At 41.7% G+C, this 16,577-nt stretch overlaps 1 protein-coding gene across 6 annotated transcripts in view; it reads right to left on the minus strand.

The window, feature by feature from the left end:
• The window catches only part of tjp1a (tight junction protein 1a), a 248,985-nt gene that overhangs the window by 148,453 nt on the left and 83,955 nt on the right, over positions 1-16,577 (minus strand). For all 6 annotated transcript variants that reach the window (XM_059945847.1, XM_059945843.1, XM_059945841.1 and 3 more), the window contains exons 2-3: positions 10,429-10,485; positions 1,956-2,080 (exon numbers count right to left, since the gene is read on the minus strand). In XM_059945847.1, coding sequence (XP_059801830.1) covers positions 1,956-2,080; positions 10,429-10,485 — 182 coding nt within the window. The remainder of the gene's footprint in view (positions 1-1,955; positions 2,081-10,428; positions 10,486-16,577) is intronic.

Raw genomic sequence — 16,577 nt, forward strand, 5'->3', positions numbered from 1 at the left:
AGACATACTTTATTGATCTTGAGGGAAATTGGGTTTTGTTACAGTTGCACCAACCAAGAATAGAGTAGAAACATAGCAAAATAAAACCAGAAATAATTAAATAATAATAAGTAAATTATGCCAAGTGGAAATAAGTCTGAGCCAGCCTATTGTTTCAGAGTGTCTGACATTCCAAGGGAGGAGTTGTAAAGTTTGATGGCCACAGGCAGGAATGACTTCCTACGACGCTCAGTGTTGTATCTCAGTGGAATGAGTCTTTGGCTGAATGTACTCCTGTGCTTAACCAGTACATTATGGAGTGGATGGGAGACATTGTCCAAGATGGCATGCAACTTGGACAGCATCCTCTTTTCAGACACCACTGTCACAGAGTCCAGTTCCTCCCCCACAACATCACTGGCCTTGCGAATGAGTTTGTTGATTCTGTTGGTATCTGCTACCCTCAGCCTGCTGCCCCAGAACACAACAGCAAACATCATAGCACTGGCCACCACAGACTCGTAGAACATCCTCAGCATCGTCCGGCAGATGTTAAAGGACCTCAGTCTCCTCAGGAAATAGAGATGGCTCTGACCCTTCTTGTAGACAGCCTCAGTGTTCTTTGACCAGTCCAGTTTATTGTCAATTCATATCCATTTGTAACAAGCAGGATAGACAAATGAGAATCCAATGATATTGTGTACTTGGATTTTCAGATTTTGACAAGGTGCCACACGAGGCTGCTTAACTAGCTCTGAGCCCACGGTATTGCAGGGAAGATTCTAGCATGGATAAAGCAGTGGCTGATTGGCAGGAGACAAAGATTGGGAATAAAGGGAGCCTTTTTTGACTGGCTGCTGACGACTAGTGATCCACGCAGTTCTTTGTTGAGATTGATTTTCTTTACGTTATACATCAATGATTTGGATGATGGAATTGATGGCTTTGTTGCAAGGTTTGCAGATGATATGAAGGTATGTGGAGGGGCAGGCAGTTTTGAGAAAATAGAAGGGCTACAGAAGAATTTAGATTAGGAGAATGGGCAAAGAAATGACAGATAGAATAGTGTTGTAAGGTGTTACGGTAATGCACTTTGGTAGAAATGAAAAGACTATTTTCTAAACAGAAAATAAAAAAAAAACTGAGGTGCAAAAGGACTTAGGAGTCTTTGTGCAGGATTCTCAAAAGGTTAATCTGCAGGTTGAGCCTGTGGTGAGGAAGGCAAATGCAATGTTAGCATTCATTTCAAGAGGACTACAATAGAAAAGCAAAGATGTAATGTTGAGACTTTATAAAACATTGATGACCAATCAGAAAAGGTCCCTTTTATTCCCATTCACTGCCTCCTGGGGGGGGGGGGGGGGGGGAAGAGGAGGGGCGAGAGAGAGGGGCAGCGAGAGACAAAGAGGCACAGCATGCACGAGAGAGCGCAAGCAAGGGAGAGTGAGAGAAATTGCTGCTGATTCTAGCGTTGGTAGAAATCAAAATAAATCGATATTGCAGACTAATATCAAATTAGTGGGCAGTTGGACTTCCGTCTCACTGTGTGATACCTTTCTCTCCCTTGTTAGTGTGAAAGAGCCTGTGGGATGTCAAACTGTTTGGATGACCAGTGGCTTTTGATGGACTCTGGATCATGTCTCTTTGGATGCTTTGGCATTGCTTGAAGGGTGGGTGGTTACTTTCTGCTGGGCATGAGGGGAGGAGAAGGAAGAAGGGTTGATGCTTTGCTGCTGTTTAAGTACCGAAGTAGGGGTGGAAGGAGACTTTGGGGATTTCAATGTTTTTCTATCATACATTCTTTGGGGATTTTTCCCTCTGTGGATGTCTGTGAAGAGTAAGAATTTCAGGTTGTATACTTTATACATTCTCTGATGTTAAATTGAACCATTGAATCCTCCTGTTCTTAACACAAAACTGAATACTTCAACAATACATTCGTTACATGTCATCAGAGGTTAGATTTGTGCACTTACTGCAGCAATCCTTCAGCAGGGCCTCCTTTCAACACATCCGAAATGACAATGGACGTTTCGCCACTCTGAAAGTGGGGGTTATCCTTTCCTCCTGATATTGCAATCCCAAATCCAAACCCAGGAGCCTGAAATGTAAAGAAACATCACTCACTGCAACTGATAAAAACTCAGTGTTCACACAACAGCTAACCAACATATAATTTAATTGTTCTTGGTGGTCTGACTCTCTGCTACAAGTACAACACTATGCTGGAAGCATCAAGCAGCTGCAGTGTGCAAAGTAACATTTGCCATTTTGAGTCAGATTTGACATTTCAGACTGGATAAAAACAGGTATGTTAAATTGCAAGAAGGGAGGAGCAAAGGAAAAGTCTATGTTAGATGCAGGTCAAAGTTGTGAAGGTAATATAAGATCATAGGATACAATTGCAGTCAGCTAGCTGGATTTAGAGCATGCCCTGTCATCATTTGCCTATTCTCATCTCATAATCCCACTCTCAGGGTGAAAAACAAAAATTCTGACTCAACCTTCTGGGTGAAGAAATATATCCTCTCAAACGAGTGGCCACTTGTATCCATAGATTTAAATTGCTGCACAAGAGGAAAGCATTCACCTTGTCAATCCCTATCAGAACCTTTTGATATTTCACTAAAATTGCTCCTCAAGCTTCAATACAAGTGAGAATGGGCATAACCAGCTCCACCCTTTCATCATATTGAAACACCCGAAGTGCAGTAATTCAGCCCAAATATATCAACTGTTCTTTTCCTCCCACAGATGCTGCTCAAACCAGGATTCCTCCAGCAGATTGGCTGTTGCTCCAGATACCAGCATCTGCAGTCTCTTGTGTCTCCTGCATTTTTTTCTGACTGTTCTCAATTTCTAACTGCTCCATTAACTCACTGACAAGATAACCTTGTTTGCAGCTTACCCCTACGTTGGGGACATCCAAACCCTCCCCAGCATTCTCAGCAGCTGAGCTTCTTATGTCACCTTCACAGTTCCGACAAAGGGTTTTTGATCTGAAACATTAACTGTTTCTCTTCCTCAAGGGTTCCCAACCTGGGGACCCTGGATCCCTCAGTTAATGGTAGGGGTCCATGGCATAAAAAAGGTTGGAAACCCTTGCTCTAAATGCACATGGTCTGACCCCGAGTATTTTCTGTTTTTGTTCTGATTTCCAACATCTGCAGTTTTTTTCCTACTCGTATCCCATATTCCTTTTCAAATGGTCCAACATGTCATTATCCTTCCCAATTAAATGCTGAATCTGCAAGGAACTGCTGAGTACATGAGGCTCCAGAACCCTTTATGTTCCACATCTTGCAGCATCACTCAGGTGAAATCATTTGTTTTTTTTTACTCTTTTGTTATAAATGGATAATTTCATCTTTTCCTTGATATTCTCCAACCACCAATTTGCTTCCCCCTCACACACAATCACTTCAAAATCTATAACAGTTGTGAATAAAAATAAAACTTCAGCCATGTACTAGGAAAGTAACACTTATTGAAATGCTAACTCCACTATCAATTGCCAAGGGATTTAATGTACCCAGATTTGGAGCAAGGCGGCTGCGGGTAAATGGCTAAGGTTTTCCAGAGCAAAGGCAGTTTTACTACTTGGGGTAAAAGAGAGGTGAGACTGCGCAGGGGCGTGACGTCAGCAGCAGAGCGGGAAAGGTTTAAAAAGACTGCCATATCCAACAGGCAGGGTTCAGAGAAGGCAGCGGAGTGAGAAGTTGCAGAGTGATACAGCTTTGGCTCAACGGGTTTAGGCGGTAACAGGACAAGGTAGGTTTACCAGTGTTAATTGCGGAAAGGAAGTAGTATATGTGAGAATCCAGCTTTCTGTGCTCGGGGTCAGATGTGGGAGGTCCTGGAGTCTCCCAGCCTTCTGGATGGCCATATCTGCACCCAGTTTGTCGAGCTGCAGCTCCTAACGGACCGCATTAGGGAACTGGAGGTGCAGCTCAATGACCTTCGTCTGGTTAGGGACAGCGAGGAGGTGATCGAAAGGAGTTATAGGCAGGTGGGTCACACTAAGGCCATGGGAGGCAGACAAGTGGGTCATAGTCAGGAGAAGGAAGGGGAAGAGTTAGGTACTAGAGAGTACCCCAGTGGCTGTACACCTGACAATAAGTGCTCCTGTTTGAGTACAGTTGGGGGGGGGCAGCTTAACCTGGGGAAGCGACAGTGGCCATGCCTCCGGCACAGAATCCAGCCTTGTGGCTCAGAAGGGTAGGGAAAGAAAGAGGAAGTCAGTAGTGATAGAGGACTCTATAGTTAGGGGGTCAGACAGGCGATTCTGTGGACACAGGAAAGAAACTCGGATGATAGTTTGCCTCCCAGGTGCCAGGGCCTGGGATGTTTCAGATCGCGTCCAAGATATCCTGCAGTGGGAGGGGGAACAGCCAGAGGTCGTGGTACATATTGGTACCAATGACATAGGTAGGAAAAGGGAGGAGGTCTTGAAAAAAAACTAGAGGGAGCTAGGAAGGAAGTTGAGGAGCAGGACTGCAAAGGTAGTAATCTCGGGATTACTGCCTGTGCCATGCGACAGTGAGTATAGGAACAGAATGAGGTGGAGATTAAATGCGTGGCTGAGGGACTGGAGCAGGGGACAGGGATTCAGATTTCTGGATCATTGGGACCTCTTTTGGGGCAGGTGTGACCTGAACAAAAAGGACGGGTTGCACTTGAATCCCAGGCGGACCAATATCCTGGTGGGGAGGTTTGCCAAGACGATTGGGGAGAGTTTAAACTAGAAGTGTTGGGGGGTGGGAACTGAACTGGAGACTGGGGAAGAGGAGGTTGCCTCACAAACAGGGAAAGCTCCCAGGCAGTGCAGGAGGGAGGATCGCAGATGATAGAGAAGGGACGTGCTCAGATCAAAGGTTTGAGATGTGTCTATTTTAGCGCAAGGAGTATTGTGAACAAAGTGGATGAGCTTACAGCGTAGATCAGTACTTGGAGATATGATGTGGTGGCCATTACAGAGACTTGGATGGCTCAGGGACAGGAATGGTTACTTCAAGTGCCAGGTTTTAGATGTTTCAGAAAGGACAGGGAGGGAGGCAAAAGAGGTGGGGGCGTGGCACTGTTGATCAGAGATAGTGTACGGCTACAGAAAAGGTGGTCGCCATGGAGGGATTGTCTATGGAGTCTCTGTGCATGGAGGTTTTCTCTAGTTCCTTCAGCCTATTTTATAATTCCTCTAATGTTTTGTTCCTTATTTTTTTCTTACATGAAGATATCACTATAATTTTCCCTCTTAAGACAGCCTTCAGAGTATCCCATAAAATGGGAGGTGAAACCTCTCCATTATCATTAAATTCTAAGTAGAGACCAATTTCTTTTTTAATTTGTACCTTAAAGTACGGATCATTGCGTAGACTTGAATTTAGTTTTCAAATAGTATTCTTTGGTTGTAGGTCAAAATCAACAGATAAATATATAGGCGCATGGTCACTTACATCTATTGTCCCAATTCCACTGGTGTTTATTTTGTCTTTGTCTTTTCCAAATGTTATGAAATAGTCTATTCTTGTATATACAGAATGGGGAGCAGAATGAGTGTAATCCCTTCTGTCGGGGAACAGGTCCCTCCATATATCAATTAAACCAACATCATCAAAAAGTGTATTAACTTTCTTATGTAAAGATTTTGTTTCATAGGTTTTTCTATTGGAAGAGTCTAAGTTTGGTTGTAATTGTAAATTTAAGTCTCCCCCACATATCAGGAGACTTTCTGTTTCCGCTATCATAATATCAGTAATTTTGTGAAAGAAACCACTATCACTTCCCGGGGGTGCATATATATTCAATAGAGTAACTGAATTTCCATCTATATTCCCCCTTACCAGAATATATCTGCCCTCTTTATCTCCCATTTTGAATACTTTTTCAAAATTTAGCTTACTTGAGATAAGAATAGCAACTCCTCTCCTATGTCCTGATTTATATGAGGAGAAAAACAAATTAGTGAAGCCCATTCTCTTTAGTTTTCTATGCTCATTATCACTTAAATGAGTTTCCTGTAAATATACTACAGGGGTTTGTTCTTTTTTCATTTTGGATAAAATTCCATTACGTTTGTTTGGATTTAATAGCCTATTGACATTAAAAGAAATGAATTTTACTTAGTCCTTAGCCATGTTATTATCTGTCAATGTATCATTGAAATTAGCAGAATAAAACTTAATCGATCTACTCCTTGAACAAAGAAGAACCAAGAAACGTAAATAATAACAAAAATGACAATGAATGTTTGATTCTAAGGCTGAGGTCTCTGGTAGATGACCCTGCGTTGAGCTAGAGGAGATGTCTAGCTGTGGGGGATAACCCCTCCTACTTGTAAGTTGAGAGCCCCCATTGCAGTATTCATAAAAGTAAGTGAACAAATTACACAGAAAAGATTTCCGTGTGTGTGTGTGTGTGTGTGTGTGTGTGCGTGTGCGTGTGCGTGTGCGTGTACACACACACACATTATATATATGCACACATATATATTCTCATTTTGGTGGGGGAAAAGGAGTAAGTGAGGTATATCACCATCTACTTTTGCTTCCATTTAGCTTCTCAACATTTTTAAAGTCAGCCAAACCTTATGGCTCTTCTGGAGGGGGTGAGGGCTGCCTTTGGAAAACTCCCAGTCTCTTCCTGATATACTTCTCTCGGCCTCCTCGCATCTCCTGCCTTCTGGATTCTTGCACTATTTCCCAAGCAGAGCGGGATAGTTCCTCTGCCTGGCTTTCCCTCAATTTGATCACGCTGACGGGCCACCCTCTGCCCTTCATGTCTGGAGTAACCTCTTCCACTGTCTGATACAGTTGGATCCCATCTTCATAAAACACTCGAAGTTTAGCAGGGTACGGAGTTTGAAATCTAATCCTTTCTTGCTTTAGTAGTCGCTTTACTTCAGAGTATTCTTTACGTTTCTGCAGGACTGCGGGAGGGGGGTAATATTGGTCGAAATATATAAATTTATCGTCTAAAAACACCCTCTTCTTACCCCAGGCCCTTCGTAGAATCTCCACTTTGGTACTGTATCAAAGGAATTTAATTATTATTGAGCGTGGCTCTATCTCGGGTAGGCTTCAAGACAAGCGCATAATGCGCTCTCTCAATTTCCAGCTCCATTGTCGAGGGAAGCTCCAGTGCGTCCTGCAGCAACTTTCCAACAAACTCCATCATAGACACGCCCTCCACTCCTTCGGGAACGTTGTATATTCTGATACTTTTCCACCGTGATCTTCCCTCTAGGTCAAGCAGTTTACCTTCTTGTTGATTTAACATTTTTATCATCTTACTTAGTATCCGCTCCAAGTTTTGAACGCGATCTTCCACCTTCTCAATTCGAGTCTCTGCCACCGCTATTTTTTGATTGACGTTGGTGAGCTCTGACTTAATATCATGTAGCTGCTGTTTTATATCTTTCTGGAACTCCCATATCTCTTTCAGAATTTCGAACATATTTGCTGCTTCACCTGAACGAGATCCAGCCTCCACCTTGCTAGCACACAGTCGGGTAGGAGAGCCGCTCGCTGCACTCCTCTCAGCTGCAGGCTACGCAGTGTTGCCTTTTTAATTTCCATTCTTTTTCCCCATTCTTGCCCCTCTTATCAGTTCAAGTACTTTTGAAAAATACTACATTTGATGGGTTAACGGGGCTTAATATGCATTTTTCCAGAGGAGCTAGTGACTTAAGCTGCTATTCTTGACGATGATGTCACCGGAACCCTCCTCTGGACCCTTTCCAATCCTACCACATCCTAATGCTACTAACTTCTCACAATGCTCCAAATGTGGCCTGAACAATTCCTTACTAAGAATCAGCAATACATCATTGCTTTCATATTCAAATCCTCTTGAAATGAATGCCAACCTTACATTTGCCTTCCCTACCGATTCAACCTGCAAGTTAACTTACAGGGTTGTAAATTAATTTTCAAAGCTTAGAAATTGTAGAAAATAAAGATTTCCAAAACGATTATAAAGAAGAACATGACCAGAACATATGTGACAAAGTAGCTACTACAGTTTTACATCTATCACAATAGTTATCTATACTAGGAAATATTTTAGATAGTCTCTCCTTTGTTAAATAATAACGGTGTACAATTTTAAATTGAATTAAACAATGGTTGGCACATAGAGAAGAATTTATGTTTTTCAAAACTCGAAGCCAATCTTCATTAATAAAGGTCATATTAAGTTCTCTCTACCAACCTTGTTTAATCTTTAGTGATCGGTTCTCTTTTTGTAACAAAAGTAAATTATAAATTCTGCTAATAGAACCTTTCACTAAGGGATTCAATTTCAAAAAGGTATCCAACAAATCAGATTCTTGTAAATATGGAAACTTAGGTAAACATTGTTGTAAAAAATGTCTAACCCAAAAATATTGCAAAAAATGTGTAATGAGAGAAAATTTATTAAAATTTATTAATTAACTCCTCAAAAGTCATCAATCAACCATTACAAAATAAATCTGTAAAAGGGTGAATAATTTACAACCTAATAGATTGACTGATCTATTTGGAATAGTTCCACATCATATTCAGGGTATCTCATCTTCAGATCAACATGTAATTGCATTTGTTACATGGCTGGCAAGAAAAGCTATTTTATTAAAATGGAAAGATATTTCTTCCCCTACATTAATTGAATGGTTTTCTCAAGTGATATTATGTCTCAGTTTGGAAAAAATCAGAAGTAGAACTTTTGATCCTCGATTTGATTTTGAGAGAAGATGGGGTTCATTTGCCAAATATTATCATTTAATTTGAATTAAGTTATATGGTTTCCTTCCAATTTAATTTTTTATATATCAATATCAATATCATATTTCATATTAATTATTTATTTATCTATTTATTTGGGTGATGGTCAAACGTATTGGGGGGGTGTTGATTCCTAATGGATTTTTTTTTGGTATAGTTAGTGGGGTTTATTTTTAGTTAGTTGGGGTTCTTTTTTTTCCCTTTGTTCTATATATAATTTTTTTTTCCATTTTTATATTTCAAGATCGGTTTTTTTTTTCTTTTCTTCAGCTTTATTAATTGTATGCATATTAATTTGTTAAAGTTTTGTATCATTTTATAGCTGTTGATGATTATGTACCAATAAAAAGATTCTAAAAATGAAACTTACAGGGAATCCTGCACTAGGATTCCCAAGTCACTTTGCAACTCCAATTTCTGAATTTGTTCTCAAGTTACATAATAGTCTACATCTTTACTCATTCTAACAACCATACACTTCACTTCCCTGAACTGCATTTAATCTGTCACTTTTTGGTTGATTCTCCTCATCTGCCCAAGTGCTTCTGCAGATGTCCCATTTCTTCAACACTACCTGCCCATACTTTGCAAATCTGCAAAATCATCTGCAAATTTGGACATAGTTCCTTTTTGTTCGTTAACCTACTTCTAAGCATCCAAGTCTGGAAGCTTAAGCTTTGGCAGTCACATCCTTGTCTTTTATGCAACCATATCTCTGAACCACTTGAAAACCCTTCTGTGCTCCTACCCCTGCCGTAAAATTGATTAACCTTCCAGCAACAGTATCCAACAGACTTCTGCCAAGTCATTTCACAGCCAAGTAAACCTAGCCATATCCCAATTTAGAACATGTACTCTAATTTTATCTTTGTTCTTTACCATAACTAGGCTAAATCAAAATGAATTGCAATCCTTACTACAAAATACTTGTCAAACAACTCTCCTGTCATCTGTCTAGCTTCATACCATAAAGCATGAACTAGAAATGGCCCTCATCTCCTTTGGTTTGCTACGTACTAGGTAATAAAAATTCTTCTGAATGCAGTACAGATATTCCATGCCCTCTGCACATATTCCAATTACTGAAATCCCCCATTACGCTTACCAGTGCAAAAGGACTTTTTATTCTTTGCTCTCTGGAGTGTTTGTTGGTCTATGGTGTATTCTCAACAATGATAGCCCTGTCTGTCTTTCAATTAAAGCTTCATTTGTTGACCTCTATAACAATTCACCTTGACGCGCAATTCTAAACATACATCTACACCTACAACTTTATCATTCTACCTCAGCAGCCAAGATTGAGGATGACTTCGTTCCAATGTGGTCTTGTGGATTCTGAGATTGCATAGTGGTAAGTTCAATGAATATTGGGCCAATGCAAGCTTGGACACTGGAAGTGGTGCTTTAAATGACTAAGTTTATGCAGGGGAGAATGTTGGAGGCCAGACAGAAGCACTAGATGTTCTAGTCCACTGTATGGATTGGGTTTTCCCACGATAGACAAGTAAAGGCAAGAGCTGAATCTGAAGTTGGTGAAGCAGTAATGGAAATAGACAGGCACAAGCTCTTTGCAGGGTGAAATTTAAAAATAAAACAATTCCTTTTGTGTTTTACCACCATCTGACTCTGGATCTCTTGAACAGGATTCCTTAATACCCAAGACAATCAGGTGGAGCCAACGACTTACCCTGTGAAGTGTAACTGTCTGTTGTTCCCATATCACTGTCTCTTCCATGACTGTGCTCTAGAATACAAGAGAACAGCGAAGGTTCAATAAATTTCGACAGCTCCCATACATTCAGAAGTAGAAAATATATTTAATCTAGCTCTATGTGTAACCAAAATTCCATCCTTGAAATTGGATTCAGGCTTGCAATAAAATGCTACTTTCTATATGAAATGACCACAAACATGGAGACTGAATTGCCGGGTAAGTCCACTGCATAAAATTACCAAGGATGACTTAAAATCAAACAGTTGTGAGCTATACAACTCTTGCACTGATTTCAAGTGTCCCACTTTGTTTGATGGACGTGCTCGCTGTGCAAACTTTACAAAATACCAAAATATAAAGGAGATGAAACTTACACTTTCTCCTTTCCCTCAAAACACTCCAAAATTCTGATAAACAGACCTCCCCAAATATTCAACTCCCCACCATTTCACCCACAGCCCTCAGAATGGACCAACAGCTTCCATCTCAAAATATGATGCATTTCCCTTCAGTAAAATTTCTTGCTTTTCACGCACTGGTCATTTCTCTTAGTTTTTCTTAGCTTCGCTCCCTCAAGTGTACACAATTCAATGGGAGTTTTGCAAGATCTTATCAACCTTTTACAGGCCTTGGAATACAATCGCATCCATACACAAAAGTTTTCAAAGTACCTGAGTATCTGGATGTCAAGTGTTTTCTTAAAGATCGTAAAGATACTGCACAGATGCAAAATCTCTCCTTCTCTTCTTCAAATATAAAATCATATTCAGCTCAGATGAAACATTAGCAGAAATAAGGCATGGAAATGAGGAGGGAGACTTTGCCATATGGCTCTACATATTGGACTAGACAAAGGAAATCAGTTTGTTATTTTCTCCTAAACCTTATGATTTTGCAGATAATCCACAACTCAATAATAATCCTAGACACTAATCATTAAAGTGCAGCAGTTTCTAACAGTGATAGTATGATTTAGAAATATTCAAAACACATGGCAAACCAATCATACTAATTAAAATGTCTCCATGCATTACTTCTAAGTTTTTTGCTCTTAACTGTCAATTTTATGTGCTTTGTTAAAAATGGCTTAATCTCAATGAACCAGGTCAGGAAACAATTTTATGAGAAATGCCAAAAATAAAAATAATCAGTCATGATTGAATGGTGGAACAGACTGCAAGGGGTTGAATGGCTTAATTTTGTTCCTACGTCTTATGGTCTAAAAGTGATCTTTAATCAACCCCAAACACAAGGCTTCAAAGAAACACTGGCGTGAACTACATGTTATGATGATCAATTAACAGATGTGCTTGCAGAACCAAGAACGCAAGTGATCATGTGAAGCTATTGATGCAATTTAGGTAGCAGGAACATAGACATTGATACAGGAGGAACCAAGTTCATCAAATGGTGAAAATAGTCAGAACAGGCTGTACCTTTGTATGAGAAAAAGTGAAGAATGTTTTCCCACATGCTATTGAATTTTGGATGTTAATCATTTCAGTCCCTGTGTGATGTTACAAAACTGTGCCCGAGGCCCAAACATTTACTGGCTACTTCAAAAATGATCTTCCTTCCTTCAAGTCAGACATTAGAATGCGTACTGCACAATGTTCAATTTCATTTTTACTCAGAACTGCGGAGGTATTGAAACAGTCCATTTCTGCATAAACCAAAGGGGATTTCAACAATTGGTATGATATGGAAGTAATGCTCACACAAGGGCCAACCAAGGCCACAAACCAGCATAACATGTATTACGTGAGCCAGGTTCAGTCAATGTAAACAATGGAGGCAGAATATAAAAGAGGCAGCACAATGGTTCAAATATTAACCAAGTACATTTGCTTTTTAATTCAACAAGTATTACCTGCGAATTATTAACATGAAAGTATACAACTTAAGCAGCAGTAAGATCCACACTAAGCCATGGAAATCTTGAAAGTGACTGAAGAGTCAGTGGCAGTGCACTTTAGGACCCATGATCATAATTATATCAGTTTTAAAATAGTTTGGAAAGAGACAGGACTAGTCCACAAGTAAAAGTACTAAATTAAGGCAGGGTTAATTTTCATGACACAGGACAGGAACTTGCTTTATCTAAGGTATGAGAATCAAAAACCTGAGAGGCACAGATTAACCATAAGACATAGGAGCATAATTAGGCCATCTGGCTCACCAAGTCTGCTCCACCATTCAATTATGGCTGATCCTTTTTTGCCCCCATCGTCAGCCCCACTCCTCAGCCTTCTCATCATAACGTTTGATGTTCTGTCCAATCAAGAACCTATTAAACTCTGCCTTAAGTACACCCAACGATCTGGCCTCTACAGCTGCCTGTGGTACAAATTTCAAAAGTTCACCATCATCCAGCTAAAGAAATTTCTCCCCATCTCTATTCTAAATGGTGCCCCTCTATCCTGAGGCTGTGCCCTCTTGTTCCAGATTCCATCACCATGGGAAATATCCTTTCTACATTTACTCTGTCTAGGCCATTCAACATTCAAAATATTTTTAATGAGATTCCCCCCCATCCTTCTAAATTCCATTGAGTACAGACCCAGAGCTAACAAACTTTCCTTGTATAACCCTTTCTTTCCCAGAATCCTCCTTGTGAAACTCCTCTGAATCCTCTCCAATGCCAACACATCTTTTCTTAAGAGTCCAAAACTGTTCACAATAATGAAGGCAAAGCTTCACCAGTGCATTACAAAGCCTCAGCATTACATCCCCACTCTTATATTCCAGACCTCTTGAAATGAATGCTAACATTGCATTTGTCTTCCTCACCACCAACTCTACCTGCAAGTTAACCTTTAGGGATTTCTGTAAAAGGACTCCCAAGGCCCTATGCATCTCAGATGTTTTGAATTTCTCCCCATTTAGCAACTAGTCTGTACATTTATTTTTACTACCAAAGTGCGTGACCATGCATTTTCCAACATTATATTGCATTTCAAAAAGACGTGTACGTTCAAATGCTGTTCACAGACTTCAGTTCAGCATTCAACACAATCATTTTTCAGCACCTGATTGGAAAGCTGAGCTGACTGGGCCTGAACACCTGCCTCTGCAACTGGATCCTAGACTTCCTGACTGGGAGACCTCAGTCAGACCGAATCGGGAGCAGCATCTCCAACGCCATCACACTGAGCACAGGGCCTTCCCAGGGCTGCGTGCTCAGTCCACTGTTGTTCACTCTGCTGATCCACAACTGTGCAGCAATACACAGCTCAAATCACATCATCAAGTTTGCTGGTTTGCTGATGACACAATTGTGGTTCTCATCAGCAAGAACGATGAGTCAGCATACAGAGAGGAGGTGCAGTGGCTAACGGACTGGTGCACAGCAAACAACCTGTCTCAATATGAACAAAACAAAAGAGATGGTTGTGACTTCAGGAGAGCACAGAGTGACCACTCTCCGCTCAACATTAACAGCTCCTCTGTTGAGGTCATTAAGAGCACCAAATTTTTTGGTGTACACCTGGTGGAGGATCTCACCTGGTCCCTCAACATCAGCTCCATAGCCAAGAAAGCCCAGCAGCATCTCTACTTTTGCGAAGGCTGAGAAAAGTCCATCTCCCACCCCCACATCCTCACCAAATTTTACAGAGGATGTACCGAGCATCCTGAGCAGCTGCTTCACCGCTTGGTTTGGGAGTCTTGTACTCTCAATCACTTCACGCCATGGAAACCGGCATAAGCACCAGCCTGATGAGCCTATAAGGCTCCGGACAGACTTTAACTATTATAACTTTATGGGTTACGGTTAATCGGGGATGCTGGGACGGTGTTGCTTGAATGGTGGAAGGGCCCACTCCGTGCTGTACTAATAATCAAGTAAAAAAAATAAAATAAATGGAACTAGCTTGTTCATCCACAAGCTGGGCCAAAGGGCCTGCTTCCATGCTGTTTAACTCCAACTATGAACATCAGTGATGCCTTGCAATGGCCACAGGGGAACCCTGCTAATGCCGAACAAGCTGATTTTGGGTCAATTTGCCTTTGCCTTTGATCTGAGGGACCCAAACTTTCTGGGGACCAGCCTTTTGAGTAGGAATGAATCGGTAAGTCTTACTGGCTCCAATTCAATTCTATAGACAGCATCTTAAACACCGCCATTCATCCCAGGTAGTGTGGGAGATTTATTACCTTCAAGTTAAAAAGGAGAGAAATTTTCAAAGGTCTTTTTAAAATCGAAGCAAGAGGCTGAGAGTGAAGGAGTAAAGGAATCTCAGAGAGAAGTCTTTTTTTTCCACTGCTCGGGGAAAAGAGGCTAGACTGCGCAGGCACATGACATAGAGTGCCAAAGGTTTTTTAAAAAAACCCCACCATATCCAGCGGGCAGCATTGAGAGCAGGCAGTGGAGTGAGAGGGAGCAGAATGGGACGGCTTTAGCTCGACAGGCTTCAGCGTGAACAGGCAGAGGCGAGGGTATGTTCCAGTAAGTTTGAGAGAATGCTAGGCAGGATGTTAGAATGCTCCTCTTGCAGGACCTCCCTGACAATGACACCTGCAAGAAGTGCATCCAGCTGCAGCTCCTAACAAGCCACGTTAGGGAACTGGAGCAGGAGCTGGATGACCTCCGGATCATTCGGGAGAATGAGGAGTTTATAGATAATAGTTTCAGGGAGGTAGTTCTGCCAAAGGAGCAGTGCACAGGCAATTAGGTTACCGTCAGACGAGGGAAGGGGAAAGGGCAGGCAGAGCAGGGTTCCCCTGTGGCCATTCCCCTCAACAAGTATACTGATTTGGATACTGTTGAGGGGGGGGGGGGGGGATGACTTACTTGGGACAAGCTGCGGCAGCCGGATCTCTGGCACCGAGTCTGGTTCTGCAGTGCAGAAGGGATGGTGGAAGAAGAGGAGAGCGGTAGTGATAGGGGACTCGATAGTTAGAGGTACAGACAGAAGGTTCTGTGGTCATGACACAGACTCCCAGATGGTTTGTTGCCTCCTGGGTGCCAGGGTCAGGGATATCTCTGATCGCATGCACAGCATTCTGAAGTGGGAGGATGATCAGCCAGATGTCATGGTACACATCTGTACCAATGATGTAGGAAGGAAGAGTGAGGAGGTACTGAAAAGTGAAGTTAAAAAGTGAACAGTAGGAAGTTAAAAAGCAAGACCTTGAGGGTGGTAATCTCAGGATTGCTACCTGTGCCACATGCCAGTGAGGGTAAAAATAGGATGCTCTGGCAGATGAACACGTGGCTGAGGAACTGGTGTAGGGGGCAGGTTTCAGATCTTTGGGACCTCTTCTGGGGCAGGTGGGACCTGTACAAGAGAGATGGGTTACACCTGAACTACAAGGGGACCAATTGCAGGGAGGTTTGTTAGTGCTGTTGGAGGGGGTTTAAACTAGATTTGCAGGGGGATGGGAACCAGAGTGCCAGAGCAGATAGTGGAATGGAGGTGAAAATAAATATTAAAAGTTTATGCAAAGTCACAAATAGAAGGGTTGTGTGTGGTGGTAATAATCCTCTGAGGTGTGTCTATTTCAATGTATTGTAGGGAAGGCTGACGAGCTAAGGGCGTGGATTGACACATGGAATTATGACATTTTAGCCATTAGTGAATGTGTTGCCCTCGCATTCGGGCAAACCAGCGGCAGTTTGACATGACCCCTCCCTCCCCTGGGCGGTTGAAGACACTCGCTAAAAGAAGAACGCGCGTGGTCTCAAGAATGAAACAGATACTGTATATATTTTGTATTATTTTATCAACAGTTTTCACCATACGTTAATGTGGAAGAGTGAACAGTAAACAGTTAATCTTACCGCCACTCTGTTTTCATTGGCTCTGGTTTAACTTGGTGTTTAGTCAGAGTTTCAACACACTGCATGTGAACACAGTGAAACTTGGCTACAGGAGGGGCAGGACTGGCAGCTTAATGTTCCAGCGTTCCGATGTTTCAGACATGATAGAGACAGAGGGATGAAGGGTGGGGCAGTGGCATTGCTAGTCAGGGAAAACGTTACAGCAGTGCTCAGGCAGGACAGATTAGAGGGCTTGTCTACTAAGGCCATGTGGGTGGAGCTGAGAAATAGGAAAGGTATGACCACATTAATGGGTTGTATTATAGACCACCCAATAGTCAGCAAGAATTGGAGGAGCAAA

Source organism: Hypanus sabinus, chromosome 21, assembly GCF_030144855.1.
Source record: "Hypanus sabinus isolate sHypSab1 chromosome 21, sHypSab1.hap1, whole genome shotgun sequence".
NCBI classification, from domain to species: domain Eukaryota; kingdom Metazoa; phylum Chordata; class Chondrichthyes; order Myliobatiformes; family Dasyatidae; genus Hypanus; species Hypanus sabinus.